This window comes from Drosophila biarmipes, chromosome 3R (assembly GCF_025231255.1).
Source record: "Drosophila biarmipes strain raj3 chromosome 3R, RU_DBia_V1.1, whole genome shotgun sequence".
Classification (NCBI taxonomy): Eukaryota; Metazoa; Arthropoda; class Insecta; order Diptera; family Drosophilidae; genus Drosophila; species Drosophila biarmipes.
Window position 1 is genome coordinate 5,277,671 of NC_066616.1, and position 21,380 is coordinate 5,299,050.

The 21,380-nt window shown below is 42.5% G+C and overlaps 4 protein-coding genes across 4 annotated transcripts; 3 read left to right on the forward strand and 1 right to left on the reverse strand.

Annotated features, from left to right (window-relative positions):
• Positions 1-5,695: 5,695 nt before the first annotated feature.
• Positions 5,696-10,108, forward strand: LOC108027094 (uncharacterized). The gene is made up of 2 exons (XM_017098312.3): positions 5,696-6,306; positions 9,043-10,108. Exons 1-2 carry the CDS (start codon positions 5,832-5,834, stop codon positions 9,462-9,464), a joined length of 897 nt encoding a protein of 298 aa, XP_016953801.1. The 5' UTR covers positions 5,696-5,831; the 3' UTR covers positions 9,465-10,108.
• A 1,642-nt stretch (positions 10,109-11,750) lies between these two features.
• Positions 11,751-12,327, reverse strand: LOC108027123 (uncharacterized). The gene is made up of 2 exons (XM_017098341.3): positions 12,322-12,327; positions 11,751-12,260 (listed from the first exon to the last, which is right to left on the reverse strand). Exons 1-2 carry the CDS (start codon positions 12,325-12,327, stop codon positions 11,751-11,753), a joined length of 516 nt encoding a protein of 171 aa, XP_016953830.1.
• A 2,854-nt stretch (positions 12,328-15,181) lies between these two features.
• Positions 15,182-17,037, forward strand: LOC108027126 (uncharacterized). Its single transcript, XM_017098343.3, has 2 exons — positions 15,182-15,898; positions 16,382-17,037. The coding sequence occupies exons 1-2, from the start codon at positions 15,232-15,234 to the stop codon at positions 16,753-16,755; spliced, it is 1,041 nt and encodes a 346-aa protein (XP_016953832.1). The 5' UTR covers positions 15,182-15,231; the 3' UTR covers positions 16,756-17,037.
• Positions 17,038-19,445: 2,408 nt separating this feature from the next.
• LOC108027102 (uncharacterized) lies at positions 19,446-21,292 on the forward strand. The gene is made up of 2 exons (XM_017098319.3): positions 19,446-19,723; positions 20,107-21,292. Exons 1-2 carry the CDS (start codon positions 19,453-19,455, stop codon positions 20,478-20,480), a joined length of 645 nt encoding a protein of 214 aa, XP_016953808.1. The 5' UTR covers positions 19,446-19,452; the 3' UTR covers positions 20,481-21,292.
• Positions 21,293-21,380: the final 88 nt, after the last annotated feature.

The window sequence follows — 21,380 nt, forward strand, 5'->3', positions numbered from 1 at the left end:
CAGGCTCCGTCTTTGGCTGGGGTTTTCCAGCAACCTTTACACCGGAGTTCACCGCACAGTTTGGCGGTGCATGTAAACATGTCGGGTGAGATCGAGATATATGTATGCCTGCCGCCAGTATCTGCAATTTCCAGCCTGGGAAGGCTGTGTCTGCGCTTTTATTTCATCTTACCTTTTTCGGTTAGGCGAAACTTTCGCGGTTCACTGGCTTAGGGCGCCATTCGAACTTGACTCTTTAGTTGTCGGTGTGCGGTTTGATGGCTTCAATTAAAGACGGCTCATTGGGGTCGAGAGCTCGACCATTACGCACTTTCGCATCGTAATTGGCGACACCTGAGAATTTAATTGCCATCGCTCACATCTGCATGGCGGCGAGATCCACTGGTCAGCGGTCAGCGGTCAGCGGCTGCGGACGGCGGCTGGCCGCCGAGGTCCCACTGTACGGTGAACCCGCGGACCGGCGATCGAGTGGGGTGAGAGGCGCCAAAGAAAGCGAAAAGCAACGCGTAATAAATTCTAACGGTAGAAGTAATGAGAAATGCTTATCCACGATCCACTGAGCGCCACACACTCCAGTAACTCCGCATCTAAAGCTGTGTTCACGAGTGTATCCGTGTTTCGAGTTGCATGGCAAATGAGACTGGCGAATGATAAAGCCGCAAGAACGACTGTAGGTATGTAAAAAAGTTGCATTAACAGGTTTTTCAGTTGAAAGATAAATATAATGTTTAGTACGTTATGTATTATTTTTTAGAATTTCCATATTAAAAAGTATCTTATCACGGGAAATAGTATCTGTTTTATTAAGTAATCAAGTATTTCAGAAATATTCTTCCATTCCACATTTTTATAATTTTTTATGCATGTGCAGATGCTTAGAAATTTTAAATTGTTATTATAGTTATCGAATTAATTATGGTTGTCAGCATCCTCTTGTTCCCAGAGCTCCTTTCCCAACGCACGACTTTAAAGCCGATACTCCTGAAAGTGGGGTACATGAGCTCTTCTCACATTAACTTTTTGCCACGCGACACTCGGCGGATGGAGGGATGGCTGCAAAAAGTGCCGGCGATTTTTTCTCGTAAACTCCCCGAGCGGGCACGCTTAAGTAAAATGTTCGCAAATTAAATGAAAATCAGCGGGGCAAAATATTGGCTCGTGACCGTCGTGCCGGAGCGGATGTCCAAACGGCGGCCAAGTGGACAGCTGATGCTGCTGACGGCTTATCGCACCCGTCGGCGCTGATCCCATATAAAAGTTAATTAGCGTGAGATTTGTGCGAGCGTTTGGCGGTTAGCTTTGATTAACGTCAATGCGGCGTCAAAACATGCGATAAAAAGCAAAAATCAACAAAAACATGGCCGCTAACAAGCACATCTGAAAAAAGCCATGCACACATAAGCGCAATAAACATTTTCTTTTCGCTTTCTTTTGTTGTGAAAATTGCAATTTTTATTGCACAAAAGCTGGGAAGGCAAACAACCCCCACGGCATGAAATAGAAAGTCCGCCGCGGCCAAGTGCAAATCGGGTTCTAAGCGAAAAAAACAAATAAAACCGAAAGCAAAGTGGCCTCCTAACTTTAACCTGCCAGAGGTTTTCGCACTCCAAGAATTTAGAACGCTCTTTAGCTGCTTTTATCGTTGCGGTAGGTTGTTGGTTTGTATATACTTTCTCCGGGAAATTTCACACACTTTGTAGGCACAACCACTTCCACGAACCGAATGCAGCTGAGCCCGCTGCAAGTGCTGTGGTCGTTGTTTATTAAAATGCAATTCTTCTTTTAATTTCGCTGTTGCGGCTGTCTTTTTGCTTTTATTTTGCTTAGACTCGACTCGACCGCAAAGTGGCACAGAAAAACTGTGAAAAATCTTTTGGCCAACGGAGGAAAGTGCAGGGCGTGGCGACGACGATGGCAAGCCAAAAGTCGCCGCAGGCCAAAGGAAGCAGACAATGTGGTTGCTGTCGCCGATGCTCTTGCCGCAATTACTCCAGCTGCACTGAGAAAAATGCAATGCAAGTGGATAAATCTATATAAAAAGATATCATATTTTTAAGAAAAGCTCTTTTTTGTTGTAGTTTAGAACTTTTCCAAGGCCACAAGCAAGTACTCTGCAGTAAATACTTCTCCAAATATTCCGTAGAGTTCTTTTGAGAATTTAAATTTATTTTTCTGTGAAATAAAACTTTCATAAAAAATAGCCAAACATAGTTATCCAGTTATTTTAAAAATACTAAATTGTATACAGAGGTGACCACAATTTTAGCACACATCCAAAGTTATTTTTTAGGCACATTAAGAGTCCAAATAATCCTTAACTAATAATTGTACAAATTTATCTGAAAATAATAATATATATAAATTAAAAAACATACAATACACTTTATAATGAACGTTATTATTTTTTTATAATTTAATTACCAAATAAATAGTTTAAAATTTTAAAACTATTCTTTTTCTCTTAACGCCCTGAATAAAATTAAACATCATACAAATATATTTGAGTACCAAAGGTTCCGTAATTTTTCCCAGTGCGCTTCGGCTGGCCTTGCCCGCGGAAAGCTATTGGCACGCAGAGGAAGGAAGACAATTGGAATTGTTTCACATGCGCATGCGCAGCGCTGGAGATATGGGCGTTTGATATGGATACGTGTCTGCCGCGGCACATTGTACTTGCTCAAGTTGCAGTTGCTCGTGGGCCACGGATGCGGATGCTTTCGGCTGCAGCTGCAGCACCCGCATAATAAGACGGAAAATCATATGTTGGGAAACATCGGGTACGAATAATGCCCCCAAGCTTGGTGGACGTTTTGACAGGTCGACTTAGCATGGAATACAAACAATGATGCACATTAGTAGCATTGCTCAGCGAGTGGCATTTGGAAAGGCGAGCAAAAGAATTTGATGCGAAAGTGTCAAATGACAGAGGGGATCACGTGCCCGTCATGTAAACGTGTCGAACAGTTTTCGATTTATTCACGCTGTTTGGGGTAAAAGCATTTGGTCGTGCGATGGTTACATTTCTTGACATTAAACGAAAATAATAAAACCCTTTGAAAATACATAGGAACTTACAAATTTAAAGAAAACATAATGCCTTCACATCTCTCTCTTTACCCCTCAATTTCAATGGGAAACTGTGAATTAAAAAAAACGTAATTTTTTAACCAAGAGACAATAAAATGTTTAAAATTAAGACATATTTTACCAAAATAAATTGTAAATACTTAAAATAAACAACATTATCTAACAAAAGAATAAACCAAACGCTTTGACATCGCTCGTAGCCCGTAATATAACTTGGCTTACTTTTAATAGCAACAACTTTAATGACGCTTATTAAAAAAAAACGTAAAATAAGCTCTTTTTAGGACTCGAAGGACCTTTCAGGTTGACTGCCTCTCGGGGAAATCCCATAAATTTCCACTTGGCTCGCGACAGCTATAAGGCTCAGCGGCGGCCAGTGAACCCAAAACGCTTTGGTTCTCATTGTTCTTCAAGCGAAACCTAAACGGAAACAAAGCTGTGTGCAAATAAATACTTATGCGCACCCAAAAGTGCTTTATGCAGATCGATGAACTGCCCCTGGAAAACCCCCAAGTACCTTTTCCACGGACGGTGGGCAGTGAAAGTGGCGTGAAAAAGAGGCGGCGCCGACGAAATCAAAAACGAAGTGAGTGGCCCAGAAAAAAGGCGGGCAGCTAGGTAAAAGATACTTACCATACCGTCGACACTTAAAGTGTGATGCTGGCCCTCTGGGCCAAGTAGGCAGTAGGTAGCCGCCTGGGCTATTAGTCGGAAATCTTTGTGGCCGGCGGGGCATTAATTTGGCAGTTTATTAGTCGAAAATCGGAATACGACCCTCTGGGTCCGGCTCATAAGCCTTTTAATGTCCGCCTGCCACATAAACCGATCGCCAAGCGAAAGCGCCCAAAAAACAAGAATCCAGAAAATGCATTTTCTCCTTGTTTTTTTTGAACCGTTTTGTTTTTATAGCAGCAGTCAAGCCGCAAAAAAGCCGCAATTATGCGCCTCGGCTTTCCTTTCCCTATGCCAATTGCATGTGTGGAAGCACGTTCTATCAGATGCATATGCATAAATACAGAGATATACGGTGCTGAGGTGTCTGCAATTTTCCATTTTGCAGGGCCAGTCAATGCCCTGAACCCATTTGCCGCCAATCATCGCGGGATGCTGGTGCTGCCCACCTGAGGAGCCAGGGATATCCCATTCACACCCCCGCCGGCATTTGCATAACATAAAAGTATGGCCATTGGCCACTGTTTAGTGGCTGGCAATGACTTTCTTTACGGCCAAAACTCGTACTCCAATGGCGAAAATTGCTAAAAGCCAAATTGAAATTAAAGTGACAACGGCAACGGCAGCCAGTTGCAGAAATGGTCAGATGCCAAAAAGCGAACTCCTACCAAAAACCACTAATGCAACTAATATGTTTGGCCATAAGCAACGAAAGCTATGGCTGGAAAAACTAGTCGGAACCCGTTGGAAATGTCTTGGCCTCGCCTTCGCCTTCGCCTCGCTGCTGGGCGCTTTGGTTCATTGAGGAGTACTGCTGCCAATGATCGTGAAGAAGCTAGCGATGCTAGCTTGGCTTGTTTCTCGCCAGAGCGATGGGATGCACGCAACAATGACTGGGGCACGTCTGAGGTTAACTTAAAGGTCTTTCAAGAAATTAATACCATTTGCAAATACCATTTATATATGTTTTAAGTCTGACCTTTTTTATTACACTAATCTGATCTAGTGGGATCTTTAAATCTCAATAAATACAAATGACCAAATTTTTACTTTGCAAACGAGTTTGAAGTATCCAAATGTTTACTTTGCAAACGAGTTTGAAGTATCCAAATATTACAATATTGTCATTTATAAAAAAGACAGAAAACAATTTAAAGTTTAATCCTCTCATAAAAAGGTTAGGTGGCGCCCATACTTATCAACCTAGTAAGTTGAATTTTGACATGTAGATTCTATTAGAGCCTTTAAGACCATAGTTCCAGTTTTTAGTGCAAATTGTATGTATTTTCATCGTACCATTGCTTGATATGTTAAGTTGTTTAACTGAGAAGCGGTTATATAATAGTAGAGGCCCTACACCATATCGTTCTCTCTTAACTATTTCTTTATTCTTGGGTAGAGCAAAAAACTGAATCTGGAAAATGTGTCAAGGACTTTGTGATAAAGCCAAAACGCTTAAGTTCTTTCTGTGCTTTAAATATATGTTTTATTACTGAATCAAATGTTTCATACCATTCGAAAGAAAAATGACTATTTTTAAAAGCCATATAATGGAGGTGCTAAACAAAACAATGAGAAAAATAAATATTTTACCAACTTAAATTAAAAAATAAAAATAAATTGCTTATCAACTGTAAAAATAATGATTATCTTAATAGGCTCATAAAAAAGCACTAAGGAGATATTTCAATTTGTCAGTTTTCATTTATTTCTGCCGTTGGGAAATTGCAGCACCAGCACTGGCGCACATTCGTTCCCAATGCCGTGGAAATCCGAGCGAGGAAAAGAGCCAACACGAGCTGAGGCCCGAAGAGGCCGACGAAGCCGAGGAAAATCAAATTGCGATCAAGAGGCCGTCGAGCGAGCGCTGAAAGAAAGGTCTATAAAAGAACAAAGCGCGCCAAGGCTGGGCATCAGTTTGATTCGAGCCAGCAGCCAGTACAAAAGCTGCTCCTGGTGCCTCCAGATTGGGTTTTATTTGGCCAAAGGACTAGCCCCACCACCACCTGTGTAGCACCTGTCGCGCGGTGTACCGCGAGTGTTGTCGTGAAAAGTGTGATCAGTGCCCCAGAATGACATTCAAGCAGTGGCCCTGGCAGGCCCTCATCGGCCTGCTGTCCGTGTTATTCCTCGCCAGCAGTTGTGGGGCGGCCACCGAGCAGCTGGGCAGTCCTCCCAGCCCCAGTCCATCGCAAAACGTAGGGGCACGGACCCTCCTGCGGGTCTACGACGAGTGCACCCGCGCCGAGGCCGGGTTCGTGCCATGCCTGAAGAAGAAGGCCATCTCCTTCATCGACCGCCTGGCCCCCATCGACGCCATCAACGTGGCCGAGGGCATCAAGCTGGTGCGCCTGGAAACGGCTCCGCGCCCTCCAGCCACCAGCGAGAATGAGCTGGAGTCCTCGCTGCCCCGATCCGGCAGCGATCGCGACGCAAAGCTCACCAACATGCTCATCGAGCGGCTCAGCTACTTCTTCAACGGACACTCGCTGCAGGTCAGCTTCCCCAAGCTCACATCGGACGAGATTGGACGCGGCCTAGAGGAAGGTAAGACATCTTCTGGGGCTTATGGGCTTATGGGCTTATGGGCCGGGGGCTTTTCCTCTACTCAGACAATTTATCATATTTATGCACAGTCCTAAAAATATATATTTGCCATTAAATATAAATGACAACCCCTTAACAAATATGTAAAACATTTTTCTAAGCATGTCAAAATTATTATTTTATAAATTGAAGGTTTAAAGCAGCTTACGAATGAAATAATTAGGACTTGATTATTTTTCTATGTTCTAATATTTGAGCTTTTTTTCTTATATTTATAAACATGTAATATACATTGAAAGCAGCGATTTTCCAGTTAGGAAAAGCAACTTTAATAAGTGTAGTTTGTACAAGCACAGTGATTTTGGTCTTGAACTTTCTTATTTTTCCCAATTAGTAACGTCAACAGATCGCTTCTACCTTTTAAAGGTTAGTTATTATATTAGATAGCTGGTCTCTTTCCCGAAACCCCCAACAATTAAGGAAAGATTCTTTGGCAAGCAAATCGATTCACCGCACAGCGCTCGGTCTCAATCATCACTTTCTGTGGGCGGTCTAATTGCGGTTACCGCTAATACCCCAGTATCCATTGCGCGTAACAGTGACATAATTTGGCTCCGGCGGCGACTCTGGCTTTATCACCGGTAATTTGCAGGCGGTTATTAGAGCCAAGAGAGCCATGGTTATAATCCGAGGAGTATCTCAGCTGGCAATGACATTCGCAACTGCATCGTCATCAACCGCTGGCTGGCCCACTTCCTGGCTTATCATTCCGCATTGTATGTAAACAGGGTGAGTGGGCTGGCCGGGGCGGGAGAAATGTGGAGGGGCCCATCGCTGTGGCTCTGGGAAAATGCGCAATTGTTTCTATTTTTTCGCCTCTTTTATAACGCACACACGGGAAAACTCGTTGAGCAACTCAGGAGTGACCCAGAAACCTTAACAACGACATCAGCCAGACGGTAGAGACATCGTCGAATAAAAAAGTCATGCCAGAATTTCGTGTTGTCCAAAAACAGCCGAAAAACATGACATGCGAAGTAACTTTGTCACCACGAAGTTCAACCACTCTAGTTTTTATTGACAAGCCACAAAGTAGTAGAATTAGTAGGGGAAAAAGAACATAATATAATTTGAAAAGAAAGTTTTTTTAACGATTGGCCACAAACTTTTAATTATTGTTCATGCTGATACTAAAACCATGGTTACTTACTCTGATATATTTTAATATAACTAGAGACAAACTTGTTTATTAATTTAATTAAAAGCGTGTTAAATTAGAGATAAAATATAACTAAATAATATTCTCATACAAATTGAGAACATCTCATCTCAGCAAAGTTATTAATCTTTGTAGAGGAGAGACAATTCTTTTCCTCACATTTTTATGTTAACCAAAATAAACAACGTCACCGCAGGCCATCCAACTTGAAGCGCAAGTATCCAACCCCCCGAAAGGGCAGAGTACTTCGGGTTAAAAGCAAAAACTAAGCCATGTCTGGATGTCATGACCATGTCAAATGCAATGAAAGTGGCGACCACGTTTCTCCGCCGAGGCCACGAAAAACAGCTCCTCGACTAGGCCACTGGCATTGGCATTTCCATTTTGAATGCAAAATTACAATTACAAATTTGACACAAGCACTTACTGCAACAGCCACATCAAGATCGCAATGCAATGCAATGAAAAGTGAACTTACTTTCACGCCACATGAATTTTTCTTTTACTTTCAAATCATTGATCAAGATTTTTAATCGATCCGAGGAGCTGGAGTGCAAGTTGGCCAACACTTTCCCAATGGCACAGCCATTTTTGGCTAATACTCGTTGCCAGAGATTGCGGCGATCGATGTTTAGAGCTGGTTATGACTATGCGATCATCGGTCTTTTGGGCAGCATAAGTGTCCATTTATATTTTCTACATCTCCATTTCCATGGACACGGAGTCCACATCCATGGACGTGCCCATGTCGAAATGCAGTTTTCACCAGCCAGGCAAGTGAAATCGCCTACAGGGTCCCTAATGAAGGCAGCAAAACGAAAGCCACACACGGCGCTGCCTGGGAAAACATTCTCACACAGCCTTCGCTTAATTGAGCTGGCACTTTCACCGTCTTTTAATATTTACAGGGATAGAAATCTCCTTGTCTCTTGAAAGATCTTTTGCGATTTAATTATTCAGAGTATTGTTTTCGCATTCATTCTCTAAGGGCCATTGTTAGCGGGTTTACAATCCAAACAAGTAAACAATTTCTTTTTAGCAGACTCTCTATGCTAACATTTCTTGGGCTCTATTTACATTAGTTTTCTGTTTTGATTTTAAAAACGTCGAGTTCTTTAGTTTTTTATAGTATCGTTTATTTTGCGAAATGTATGTGTTAATTTATTTAAATTAAAGACCGGTAAAATATATTTTAAATTGTCATTCTGTGGCTTCGTCGCCAAAGTTGTGAAATAATTTAAGAAACAAATTTTATGTTTTCTTTATAATAAATCATTTTAATATATAATTTAACAAAAGTTGAAAGACCGAATACACTTCTTTTGACTTTTTTTATCCAAAAATTAAATAGATTTTCCCTGTTTTGTAAGATTTAGTTTGGACATAAGTAGTAGCAAGCTAGGGCCGTTATATTCTCGTTTATTACTGGGGCTCATTTCACATCACCTAAAAAATTTCCATTAGTCTCTAGTTACCATGCAATGAAGCCCCAAATTAACCCAATATTTTTCTTGCAGGCCGTGGCAAAATGAAGAAGATGATGGGCATGATGATGATGGGCATGGCCATGAAGATGATGAGCATGGTTCCGATTGCCATGGGAGCGCTATACATACTGGCGGGCAAGGCGCTGATCATCTCGAAGATCGCCCTGCTCCTGGCGGGCATAATCGGTCTGAAGAAGCTAATGTCCGGCAAGTCCTCGGGCGGCAGTTCCGGCTGGTCATCCGGCGGCGGTGGCGGAGGAGGCGGTGGATGGTCCTCCGGTGGCGGCGGAGGAGGAGGCGGTGGCTGGGACCGCCGGTCCCTGACCGAGGCCCAGGAGCTGGCCTACCGGGCCCACAACCTCAAACAGGAGCAGGCGGCACACGCACAGAGCCATCCTCAGCTGCAGCATCTGCATCCGAAGGCAGCGGCGCCGCAGGTGACCAAGTCGTAGGATGGTACGGAGGAAGGTCGGATGGGGAGTGACACCAAGTGTTAGATAGCTGCATTTATCTTGTGGATAAATCACGGACGGCGGACGGATTGTAATTAGATATACATAAACTCTCTTTTTGCACTTGCACTGCGGGGCAGACAAGAAGACTTGATGCACTTCCAACGGTTCACTCGACGCCCGGTGGCACCCATGGGTACATCGGATGAATGTATCCAGAACGTGCGTTCCCACTGGGCAAGGGGATTTTTTATAATGATTAGTATTTGCTTTAATCGATTATGTTTTGTTTTATCGTATCGCCCTGCACTGCTCTGCTCTGTTCCTCCATCCGGGTTTACTGTTACTGAACTCGGCCTCTGCATCTGCATCTGTATCTTTTCTTTCGCAAACTCTGTATCTGCATCTCGCTGTGCTTTAATTCTTATGGCTCACAAGCTAACTGCACTTGCTGTTTTCCATTACCTCTCGTACTTCCGCTTCTGCAGCTCCGTTTCCACCTCACTCCACTCACATTAACTCTAGCCTGTCTAACTGTTCGTAGCCACTAAGTGTAATAATTTATTTAACTTATTTATTTATTTACTAGCTGTAAGTGTAGATCGCATGTAAGCAGCAAAGTTTTCAAAAAACAGAAAAGCAAAAAAAATGTATACAAATAAAATCACTGATACCAATCGAAGGTCAGCTTTTGGCTCGAGGGCGAGAAGGTCGAGTTAAAGGTCTTTGCCTTATATTTGCGCTTCCTGTCACCATTTGCCGGGCACTCCTTCCGGTTGCCCTAGCCAGATGCCAATAAAACTTGGCCCCATCTCCGGCTTCCATTAATTCTAGCTGTAGTATCCCAGTGTGTTTGTCCCAAATTCAGCAACCTTTTGGCCCACGCTTATTGCCTCGGCCCAAACACACGAGCGCACTAGAGATTCAAGCCATGAAGCAGGTTGGTCCACAGTTTAGCTGGGTAAACATTTTCCAGGCCATGAACACAAGGAGGAAAGTTAGTTGGCTGAGCAAGTACGAGTACGCCCCCTCGACTTTAATCATAGCATAACAGAGCGCTCCCGAGATTCCAGGAGGGAACAATAATGAATTACGCAAAGTGAATCATCATCCAATTAGTTGGCCTCCGAGTCGGGTAATGTATGCTTGCATATGAATATCTGTGGGCGAGAGTTAAATAAGTTAAAGCTGTTAGCCGAATCAACTTTAATCACGGACTACGCTTGTCATTGGCTTTCTTCGTTTATGAGCCCCCTGCCGCAAGCTCATTAAAGTGTCCTTCAATTAAATTGCTGCGGGACTACGGATATTTACAATCCATTCAGCTTATTACGTAACAATGTTATAAGCATAATAAATACATAAACTATGATGATGATAATTAAGTTCCTACAACAAGAACGAAGTGAAATATTCGTTGCTCTTATAACGAAGCTGTTGATTTGTATTTAAATTAAATCTTTGTATAAGAAGAGAATGGCCAAACCAGACTTTAATAAGATGTAGGCGATCGACTCTAATGAAATAAAGAACAAAGACTCTTACAAATATAATTAATTACAATTTTACAAACAAAACTATTTTGATAAATGAAGGTGCTTCTTAATTTGGGAACTGAAACTTTTCAAGTTTCTTACCAACATTGTAAATAATTTTACATAATTATTCATTTTATTACTAAACCATTTAATTTATTCTACTTTTTCTAAAATTCAAGTCTTGTAAGCAGTAAAAACTTAGATAATTTTTAAAATGATTTACACTATCTACAAAAATGATCAAGTTACGAATGGTCATTTAGATTTTTTATATAATTAGCGAAATATGAACCGCAAAGCCCGGAACCGTGCACTCAATTTATGGCCTTAAAAAGCAAAGCGGTATTATTTAAATCTCAGATTATGTCTCGGCGTGTGCAATATAATGGCTTATATTTAAGCCTTGAGTAGCTTTCAGATTAAATTAATACTGTGAGTATTGTAGTCAAAGGCGAAAATGCCAAAAATGCTTAAATAAATTAGTTAAGTTACAAAGTGAAAAGAAACGCTCTTGATTAAATTTAAATAAGATTGACTTTTACTTTTATTTGTGTGTTCGCCAAGCAGTCTGCCGATTATCTCAAACTAGTTTCGCTAATTTGGGAATATCTGGCCTTAAAAAGACTCAGCTTGCTTGGCAATGGAAGATTTCTCAGGTACATAAACGAGTTTATATCCGGACTACAGCTAAATGGAGAGTTCTGGGGGGGTGGCGATAATTGCGGCTTCTTGAGGCAGCGTCTCCTGCTTACTTCGTTTTCCACCAGCCGGATTGACCACCGTAACCGCCTCCGTAGCTACTTCCGTAGCCACCTCCAGAGCTCCAGCCACCTCCTCCGTAGCCACCTCCGTAGCTGCCGCCATGAGTGGTCGTGATCACTTTGTAGACATCCACGCGGCTGCCGCCACCATGACCACCTCCGTAACCACCTCCGTAGCCACTTCCGTAGCCACCTCCGTAGCCACCTCCGTAGCCACCACCGTAACCACCTCCGTAGCTACCTCCAGAGCTCCAGCCTCCTCCTCCGTAGCCACCACCGTAGCCGCCTCCATAGCCGCCACCATGTCCTCCCTCATAGGTGTTGATCACTTTAACGACCTGGACTCCACCGCCGCCACCACCGCCGTATCCTCCTCCGTAGCCACCACCGTATCCGCCGCCATAGCCACCGCCACCACCGCCTCCCTTCAGGATCCCCAGAAGTCCTGCATTGGCGGTTGCCAGAGTGGCGGCCAGCGCCAGAAGACATACGAATACCTGGGAGAGAAAGAGGATATCAGTTCGAAAGCAATCCTTTTTCTTCCCTCGGACAACTCACTTTCATTGCGGACTGCGAACGCTTGAGAAGCACAAGTAGAACTAATGCCAACAGCCAAAATCGCTTCCGATTTAATAGCTGCCAGACCGAGCCCCAGCAAAGGTGGCTTAGTGAGCGGCTATTGTCGCACACGCGTCACTGCTCTGCAAAAACAAGGTCTTCCTACTCTTCACAGTGACTTTGCCATTAAGTCGAATCTTGTGCAGCGCTCTGATAAAAGCCGGTGTGGCTGGGACGATTCCCGAAAATAAATTTATGATTTCCATTAAAATAGGAAGAGTTCGGCGCCGAACTAGTTTTACGGCTAAATTAACCGGGTTGCGAACAAGGGAACCCAATAGAGTGCAAGCTGTGATACTGAGTTAAATCGGCGAAAATACAAACTCATTTTGGTTTCTAATTTCGAGCAAATAAACTGATAAAAATCTCTTAGAACAAACTTGTTCGTAGTTTTATTAAGGTTTTGAATAAAATTGTATCTTAGAAAATATTTATTATAAGTATTTATATTATAAAATACAATTATGCTAAACGATTTTTAAGTAAAAGTTAAGTGGAAAGAACCATATTTTTATTATCTGTTATCTGTGTTTTGTTTATATTTATTTTAAAATCTTTTTTGGAAATTCAAAGCAAAGAATATTATTTCAGTGCACCATTCTTATAGTCGCGACACGAGCAGTGCGAAAAATGCAAGTCTGCTTGTCCCAGTTGTTAGCTCATCGTAGTCACTAGTCGAAAAACCAGCCACATGCAAATTTGAGGTAATAAAAAATAAATGCTTTAAATGTCTCAAGCTGGCTTGATTCATGTTTGATCATCTGTGGCCAGCATACTCATACATGAGACAGCAAAACAATGCCAGATGAAATACGAGTTTCGGACTAGTGTGGACATGGAACAAAAATAAGCTGGAGTCACTCTCCATTACGGGGCTAAGCTCCTCGAATAAGTTCCAGTGCCCACTATCAATCATAGCTAGCCGTTAATGGCTGCTCCGAAAGCCATTTCAATTGCCATTCGGCCTGAACCACAATTTGAGCCTGCCGCCATCACACTGCCCCAAAGCCTCCATTATCGCCCAGGCTACTCCACTTATCCAGTGCCATCAGCCTTGCTCATACATCATTCTGAATACGGATAATGGAAAACAAAGCAGGACCGGCACTCAAATCCAGTATGAGCAGTGCATTCTGGTGGGGACTGCAATAAAAAGTATGCCAAAATCTTAATCCAGTTGCTAGAAATGAATGAGATGTATGGGTTCAGAAGTTTATTAATGCAAGCTATTCAAAATGTGGGTTATGATATTTAACACTCAGAAGTGGTCTCTGCACAAAAACCCCTCATAATATGTGGGGACTATTTTGTATTTAGTTAATTTTAGATACAGTACTTATTTACTCCATTTTGATTTTCACTCACACTGCCAATTGAATAATGAGTTTATTTTAAATATTTCCCAGATAAGTGCTCTATGCACACACATTTTCTCTAATTTTTAAAACTTGCACCTTATCTCAACTTGGATAAAACCGCACCAAGCTCAATCACAACAAAAAAGTTTCCAGAGCACTCAGTAGACTACTCCAACAAAGCTAGCCATTTTTCCGTGGCTTTCTTTTTAACCACAAGCCCAAAAGTGAGCTTCACTGAAAGGTTGAAGCTGGGAAATGTGCTGAAAAGCCGGCACCGTTTTTTACCAGCTTGTGCAAAAGGAAAAAGATGGCGCCCAACAGTATGTGACAGGGGAATGGAAAGCAATCAGGTGAGTGCATCGCAGCGGAAAGTGCAGCAAAAGCACGGAGTGTCGGCCCATCTTGTGGCCCATCGTCCATTTGGCACGATTTAACGCATGGCCAGCACCTGAGATGCTGGGGCAGAGACAAACTTTATCCGCCGCAGGCAACAGGTGGCAAGTTCGGAGAGCCAATTAGCACGCACGGAGATGCAATTACGCGAATCTACCCATTGGGCACACTTTCCCAGGGCCCGAAACCTATATAGAATAGTGGCAACGAGTGCAAGGCCATCAGTTGGACTTGTGGTTTTGAACATGCAACAGGGCAATAAGGTAGTGAGGCGGTGAAAAGTGAAAACTCCCGAAACGAGGCTGCAAGGCACTGTTTTCTAATTAAAGTGGCCATGCCTCAATGGGCTCAGCAGCACGTGTTGTGCTCCCTGGAGCGTTGATCTTCGATCTGCCAATGAGACCCCCACTCGACATCTGTGAAAATTTACATAAGTGGGAACTGGGAAGTGGCCAGTGGTCGTTCCCTCCACCCAATCTGGTTACGCCTGACGGATTACCCTTCTGCGTGTGTACACTGCGAAAAATATTTTCAAAGTGCCTATCAAAAGATATTTGAATCAATACTGCAACTCCTCTTAAAGCTTTAACTGCCCATATGTTGCCTCATGTCTAGATTGTTTTGTTTTACCAGAAAAAATGATTTTCATGCACATGTACATTCGATAACAATCCAAGATGCCAACAAACTGTAAAAGATTTAAATAAAATTTGCGATACTTTTTTCCACGTGCTAGCTCATCTTATTTTACACCCTCCAGATTAGATTGTAATGACTCGCTTTAAATTTATGCAAATTTTTTTAATGCCCCCCTGTTTCTCTTCGTTTGGACCAGGTAAAAGTCTTGGATGTGAAAAGCTATCTGGGGGATCAACTGGGCGCTTGACCGCAAGCAAGAAGCCGCAGCGCTTTTCGGCGAAAGGCCGTAAAATCGCTCAACCGGAGACCGCCATAAATTGTCGAATGGCCCGTAGAATTTGGTCTACAAAGATCTCGAGCCACTCAGCTCCTCACAGTTCGATTCTTGACGGCGTGCGGAGTGCGTGTGTTAAGTGGGAAAACCCCTGCCAAAGGAAAAACAGGGAAAATCAAATACAAAATGTGGCAGCGACAGGTGTTGGTGCTCGGCATTTACGTGCTCATAACAATGAAGGTGGCAAGGAGCACCGCCAGTCGGTTTAACGGCGCCACTTCCGCCGGCAGCCAAGGCCCGCAACTAAAGCTGGAGATGAATGCATGGCAGCCTTTCACGCAGCACAACAATTGGCTCATTCTCCAGGCGACGGCGCCCAGCTCAATGCAGCCGGAGCGAGCGGAGGTCCGGAAGGAGATCCGGGAAAGGCGAAAGGAGCCGGAACGACTTCCTGTCAATTTCTACGCCTACAACCACCGCTACAACGAGAGCTCGCCGTCGCCAGGCGGAAATTACAAACCGATTCCTCCAGCCAGCGATCCAGCCAGCTACGTTTTGGCCATCAGCCAGCAAATGCGACGGGGCCAACTCCTGCGCCAGCTGCCAAAAGCGGAGGAAGCCGGGCCGGAAGTTCAGGAGGTGGCTGTGACTTCAACCCACTCGGCTAATGGTGACGGTGATGCTGACGATTATGATGATGCCCAAAACGAAATCCTTGCTCTGGCGGCAGGAGGAGCAGCAGAACAGGCATCGCTCCGGGGAATCGAATCCTACTTGGAGCCCTTTGAACGAGCTCTGGTGAAAGTGCGCAACTTCTGCGACGCCCTGAGGAGCGTGATTAGCGACGAGGCAGGTGGGTAATTTTAGGAGAATTTTCTAAAAGGCTAGTTGCCTAAACACTGTCTAGACATATTATTATATATATATATATATATATATATATATAGGGGATTTTGATTGCAAAAACTGATTGGTAGAGGATAAACAAAAATAATTTTAGCTAAAACATTTTTTGAGGAATTTGAAACGCTTTTAAATTGCAAAGAAAGTTTGGAAGTACTTAACTATCGTGAGAAACTATCAAAATATTATTCTTTTTAGAAGTGCCTCTTTTAAAAGCTATTTAAATATATTCCGAATATATATATTTTTTCTTATTAGTTTACCTTTGACTACAAACTGTTCTGTGCCGGCTTTTAAAATTCAATATAGTATATCCTTGATTATACCCCTACCTATGTGTTCATGCAATTGACGAGCGACCACGACCTGGGGGCGTCTGTGACTGACCATTTAATTACGCGGCTAACTACTGCTTCCGCTGCTCCACTCGCAGATGAGACTGGCTCAAATAAATTGGATGCCACCGCAAGCGGCGCGACAGCCACCACAGCACCACCAGGTGCAACATCAAAGGACCTCCTGGTTCAAGGTCGCGCCCGACGTCTGGCCCTGGAGCTGGAATCGGAATCGGAGGGCCGCAAGCTCAAGAAGCTGAAGAAGAAGATCCAGAAGCTGCTGTTCCCGCTGCTGATTGCCTACAAGCTGAAGTTCCTCACCCTCATCCCGGTCCTCATCGGCGGGCTCACGCTGCTCGTGGGCACCACGGGTCTGGCCGGCTTCTTCTTCGCTCTCTTTACGGCCGTAATGAGCCTGAAGACCTCCGCGGGCGGCCATGCCAGCAAGGCGCTCGTCTTGAAGAAGCTCTGATGAGTTTCGCTTTTAGGCACATTCAGATTAGCGATTCGCCTAAGTTGGCCAACTGCTCAGCCAAACAGCATTGATTTGTCTGCTCAGAGGCTATAAACGACGCCGATTTTGAACGATAGCGGCGACGCACCCTCAAGTGAAATGAAGTTTATACATAACAGCATAGTCCCCAAATACGATAAACGAATTTAGACGTGTTCATTAGTGCAGGCGAATATCGAATACTCTGGTTGAAATGATCCATGTATAATTCAATTGTATTACGCATTTTATAGTTCTTCTTTGGCGAATGTCCTTTATAACTCTTTCAAAATATCTGGAATCGAAAAGGTATTATATTTATTTTTTAATAATTTATTTCTAAATTTGTCTTTATTTATGAAATTAATTTACTCATTACCTCATTGGTAATCACTTTTTTTTCTGTACTATGGTTTTTAAATATTTCTTTAATTTTTAGGTTCTATTCTGATGGTTGGTTTTAAATGGTTCCAGGTATTTTAAACATTACTAAACACTTTAATTTATCTTTAAGTTCTAAGGAACAATGTTGCAAATGCAGATTAAGGATTTTAAGGTTGTATTATAAAATATTACAAATTTAACTTGATTAAGAGACTTTACCACACATAATTGTTGCTTCCGGTTACTTAAGATAGACTAATTTAAGGAAAAAATAAATATTTATAGTAAATAAATACATCAGTAAAAAAGCTAAGAAAAATTACACATTAATAGCGCGTTCTCCTGAATGTAGGCAGTTTTAGAAAGGAATTTTCCAATGAGCATAAACATAGTCGAGTTCCCCGAAAATACCTTTGAGGGGCAGGGTATAGTTTCAGCAGCAACCGGATGCCAAATAAAAGTACCGCTGACACCCAAGCGACGATAAATTCCGCAGACACTGTGCAGTCGGCAAAGTCGGGGTTTTGGGCATGAAAAGTGACGACAGCAAGAGCGCTAACGAATGTTGACTGCTGACTGCGATTAGTTCCGAGGCACGCGTGTGCATTTGAATGTGTTTGGCCGCCCCGTGAATATATAGCATGCACATAAGGCCGGAGTTACATGTGTGCCCACGCCCGGAGATAAGTCCATTTGTCTCGTCTGGGCCACACCTAATTCAGTTTGGACGTTATTTAATTCCCCCAGTACACATGAACTCCCATCTAGCCAACTTGTAACTGTAGAAGCTGACTTCGCTCGGCACCTTAATATTGCTGAAATTTAATTAATCCTATGCCTGCGGCCTATGGCCATCAGCCAGGGGGCATGATGGAAATTTACACAAACAAGTGTTCACGAAAAGCCTTTAAATGGAATCCAAAATATTTTCAGGGCCATTCATGTTAATGGCAATATTATTAATGAATTTTTAATATCCTTTTCATTGGGTCTGCTCTGGACACACAAATTTGATTGAATTTTGTGGCAGCGGTCTACTTTAAACTGAAAATTTATGTCCAATTAATAAAACGCAGCCTAACTATGGGGCTTCCGGAAAATTTTGATAATCAGGTTAATCACAAGTAACTCTAGGCTAATTACGCGCAATTATTTCTGATATTCAGACTTTGCAAAAATAAATTGGGCGTTTATTACCTTAATTATATACCTTATATTTTATTTAATTAGGTTTGATAAAACTAAGGAAAGTTTTATATGTTCAGTCGTATAATATTTCACACTTCCTCTCAAGCTTATTTATTTAAAGCTCATTTTCTCCCAGCACTTGAACGAAAATTAATGCATTTGCAATTTGTTTTTGGTAAAAGTGATGGCGAACATTTCCCTGAGAGCTTTTGCTTGCACTGGCAGCGAAGAAATGGAAATACTTTGCTGCCGAAGAAAAAGGGCAAGTGAACCGAAACGGACCGAGTAAATGCCTTCCAACGATAATGAAGAGTTTTTACTTGTTGATGGTCGGAGCAATTGACCCCCGACCCGATAAGTGTGGTGCCCACAGCCCAGTAGCAACCACAATGGGAGCCACAGTTACAGTGAAACGTCTGCGGTGAGCCGTTCATTAAAGCAGGGAAAATTTAATGTGTCCGTTCACGCTCAAGTAAAACTGAATCGGCGGAGCAAAACAAAATCAGCGAAAACAAGGTAGAACACTTGGGAAAAAGCAGAACCATAAATCACGAGTGAATTATTTAGCTGTGACTGTTTCCTTCTTCAAATGTATGAATAATAAATAAGACGGTTTGCTTGCAGGAAAATGATAACCTTATTTATGATGTTATACTCAACGTGGAACATATTTATTAGGAGATATTTAGGAGATTCAATACATTTCCGATGAGATTAAATATCAATTTAGGAAATATCGGATCACAGTAATTTCTTGAAGGTTAATAAAACCTAACCTTTGCTAGTTGATTTGCCTAGTTGTTGATTTTGCCTATTTTAATAATAGTTACAACGATTAATTAAGAAATTAAGAAACACTTTTCGATCTTAAAACACAAGCAAGGCAAAATACCATTCGAAAGTTTCAGTGAAGTTCTCGATTTCAGAACTTTCTTTTTTGCAAGCAGAAGCGGTAGCGGTACAGAGTGGCCACCAATTGGCCAAGAATATGTAGATACCCACTTGAATCGAAATGCAGTGGAGTGCATCGAGAGGGTGCCCCATTAGTCTGCAGTGGGCGCCCACTTTTGCTCAGTCGTCTGAGAACGGTGCAACGGTGCAAACATGCTCAAGATTTCGATCCCAATTGCGGTTTTCCACCTGCTCTGGAAGGTGTCCTTCGGCGGGGCTTACAGCCTACCGCCGGCGGTGCAGTTGGGTGGAGCAATCGTGGCCGCCGTGGAACAGGACGCCGAGCAGGAAGCCGCCATCGAGGAGCAACAGCGCGTGGATCGGCAGACGCTCACCATGGCCGAAACCCAGTTTCACAGCCTGATCAACGACGATCTCAGCCCGGAGGAGGTGAACAACATGCTACAGAGCTGGTCGAACGAAGGTGGGTTTAAATCGATTTTATACGTATGCGCAAGTGGAGCATAACTGATAAAATTTGGTAAATTGTAAAACTAATAAATTTGTTATCTTTTAAATATGCAAAGTTTAAGGCAAATGGATAAGACGTCATAAAATGAGTAGTACATACGATTACAAAACGTTTCAAATCGATTAATCATTTAGGTATCTACGACGTATTCAAATTTACTAAGAAATAATTATTACATTATCTTAAAAATAAAAAATTGATACCTAATTACAAATTAATAACAAGATAAGCCGCAAAGACAAAACTTTCTTAAACATTTTCTAAGTACTAATAATGATTTTAATTAAATAAAATTATAGTTTTCTTAATCGTTGTTCCAAAATTGTATTTTTCAGGTCGCGGGAAGCACAAAAAGGAAAAAAAGCTACTGAAGATGGTATATCCTCTTCTGGCTGCCGCAGCTGTTGCCAAAATAGTACTGCTGCCCCTGGTTTTGAAATGGCTGACGGCTCTCTCCACCTCTTCGTTTGTCATGGGCAAAATCGCATTGGCCACCTCCGGGCTGTTGGCTCTAAAATGGATTTTGTCCGGCGGACATGCACACGATCGTCTGGAAATTGTTCATTCTCATGCACCTGTCGTCAAGGGATTGCACGGCACAGATCTCTCCTCCAGTGGAAGCAGTTGGATGCCCATTCGACAACCCTTTATACCCTTGGGACTGTCCAAGGAGCATAACTTTGACAACCTGTACAAACCGTTTTTATAAAGCAACGAAAGTAAGAGTGTTCAGGAACAAAAAATCTTCTTTTAAATCCAAAAAAGGGTTTTAAATGGTTATATGATTGGGAACACCATTTATAAATTAAAAATTGTAAAAACGTTTGGTGTATTGAAATCCAAAAAGGCAGTTCAAAAGAATAAATGTAAATATCAATATAGTGTTAACATGAAATCATAACATATTACTGCAAACATCCATTTTCCGGCTTAGTGTTAGCCAATAGACAAGCAAGGCCACGTAACTCCCAGCTTCATCAACGATTAATTAGCACATGACTCGCCCGACTTTGACGACGTTACGTAGCCGCCCCGTTGACGATTTTAGGCGTGCGCACGCGGCGCAAAAATTAACAGCACTGCGGTTCCGTTATGCATAAAACGGTTTATTGCGCATGCGCACCGTCGGCCAGCCCTCAAATCCCCATCAAAAACCCCAAGCCATCGACCGGTGACCAGAGCCAAGCCATCAAAGTCGTCGCATTGGAAGCGGCACTTCCGCAAGTGCCTGTTGCAATAAGCGCCGACAAACGGCGGAATGACTTATGTAAAGAGCGCGACCGAAAGCCGAAGTCAACAAACAAGTTGACACAAATCAATCAGCAGGCTGCACCCGATACAACAATGACCCACGAACCTCGTTCTGGGTGGCCAAAATGAATGGAATTAAAGATCCCAATTGGAGCCACAAAAAAGTTGTAGGTAGGTTATAACAGAAAGACATGAAGTACTCCCATAATTCGAATCAATATATAGAAAAACTTAAAAAAATAATATTTAAAATGAAAATGAATTTCCACACATTTTCAAGCGAAGAAAAATGATTAAAATAAGGGTATCACAAAAATAGTGTTTCAAAATATACGGAAATATTGATTTTTTTTACTAA

What these genes read in the sequence shown, in the direction of transcription:
- LOC108027126 (XM_017098343.3), top strand. Translation starts at nt 15,232, where the DNA reads ATGTGGCAGCGACAGGTGTTGGTGCTCGGCATTTACGTGCTCATAACA. An exon ending in CGTGATTAGCGACGAGGCAG is followed by an intron (nt 15,899 to 16,381) that starts GTGGGTAATTTT and finishes CTCCACTCGCAG; the next exon opens with ATGAGACTGGCTCAAATAAA.
- LOC108027094 (XM_017098312.3), top strand. Translation starts at nt 5,832, where the DNA reads ATGACATTCAAGCAGTGGCCCTGGCAGGCCCTCATCGGCCTGCTGTCC. An exon ending in TGGACGCGGCCTAGAGGAAG is followed by an intron (nt 6,307 to 9,042) that starts GTAAGACATCTT and finishes TTTTTCTTGCAG; the next exon opens with GCCGTGGCAAAATGAAGAAG.
- LOC108027102 (XM_017098319.3), top strand. Translation starts at nt 19,453, where the DNA reads ATGCTCAAGATTTCGATCCCAATTGCGGTTTTCCACCTGCTCTGGAAG. An exon ending in ACAGAGCTGGTCGAACGAAG is followed by an intron (nt 19,724 to 20,106) that starts GTGGGTTTAAAT and finishes TGTATTTTTCAG; the next exon opens with GTCGCGGGAAGCACAAAAAG.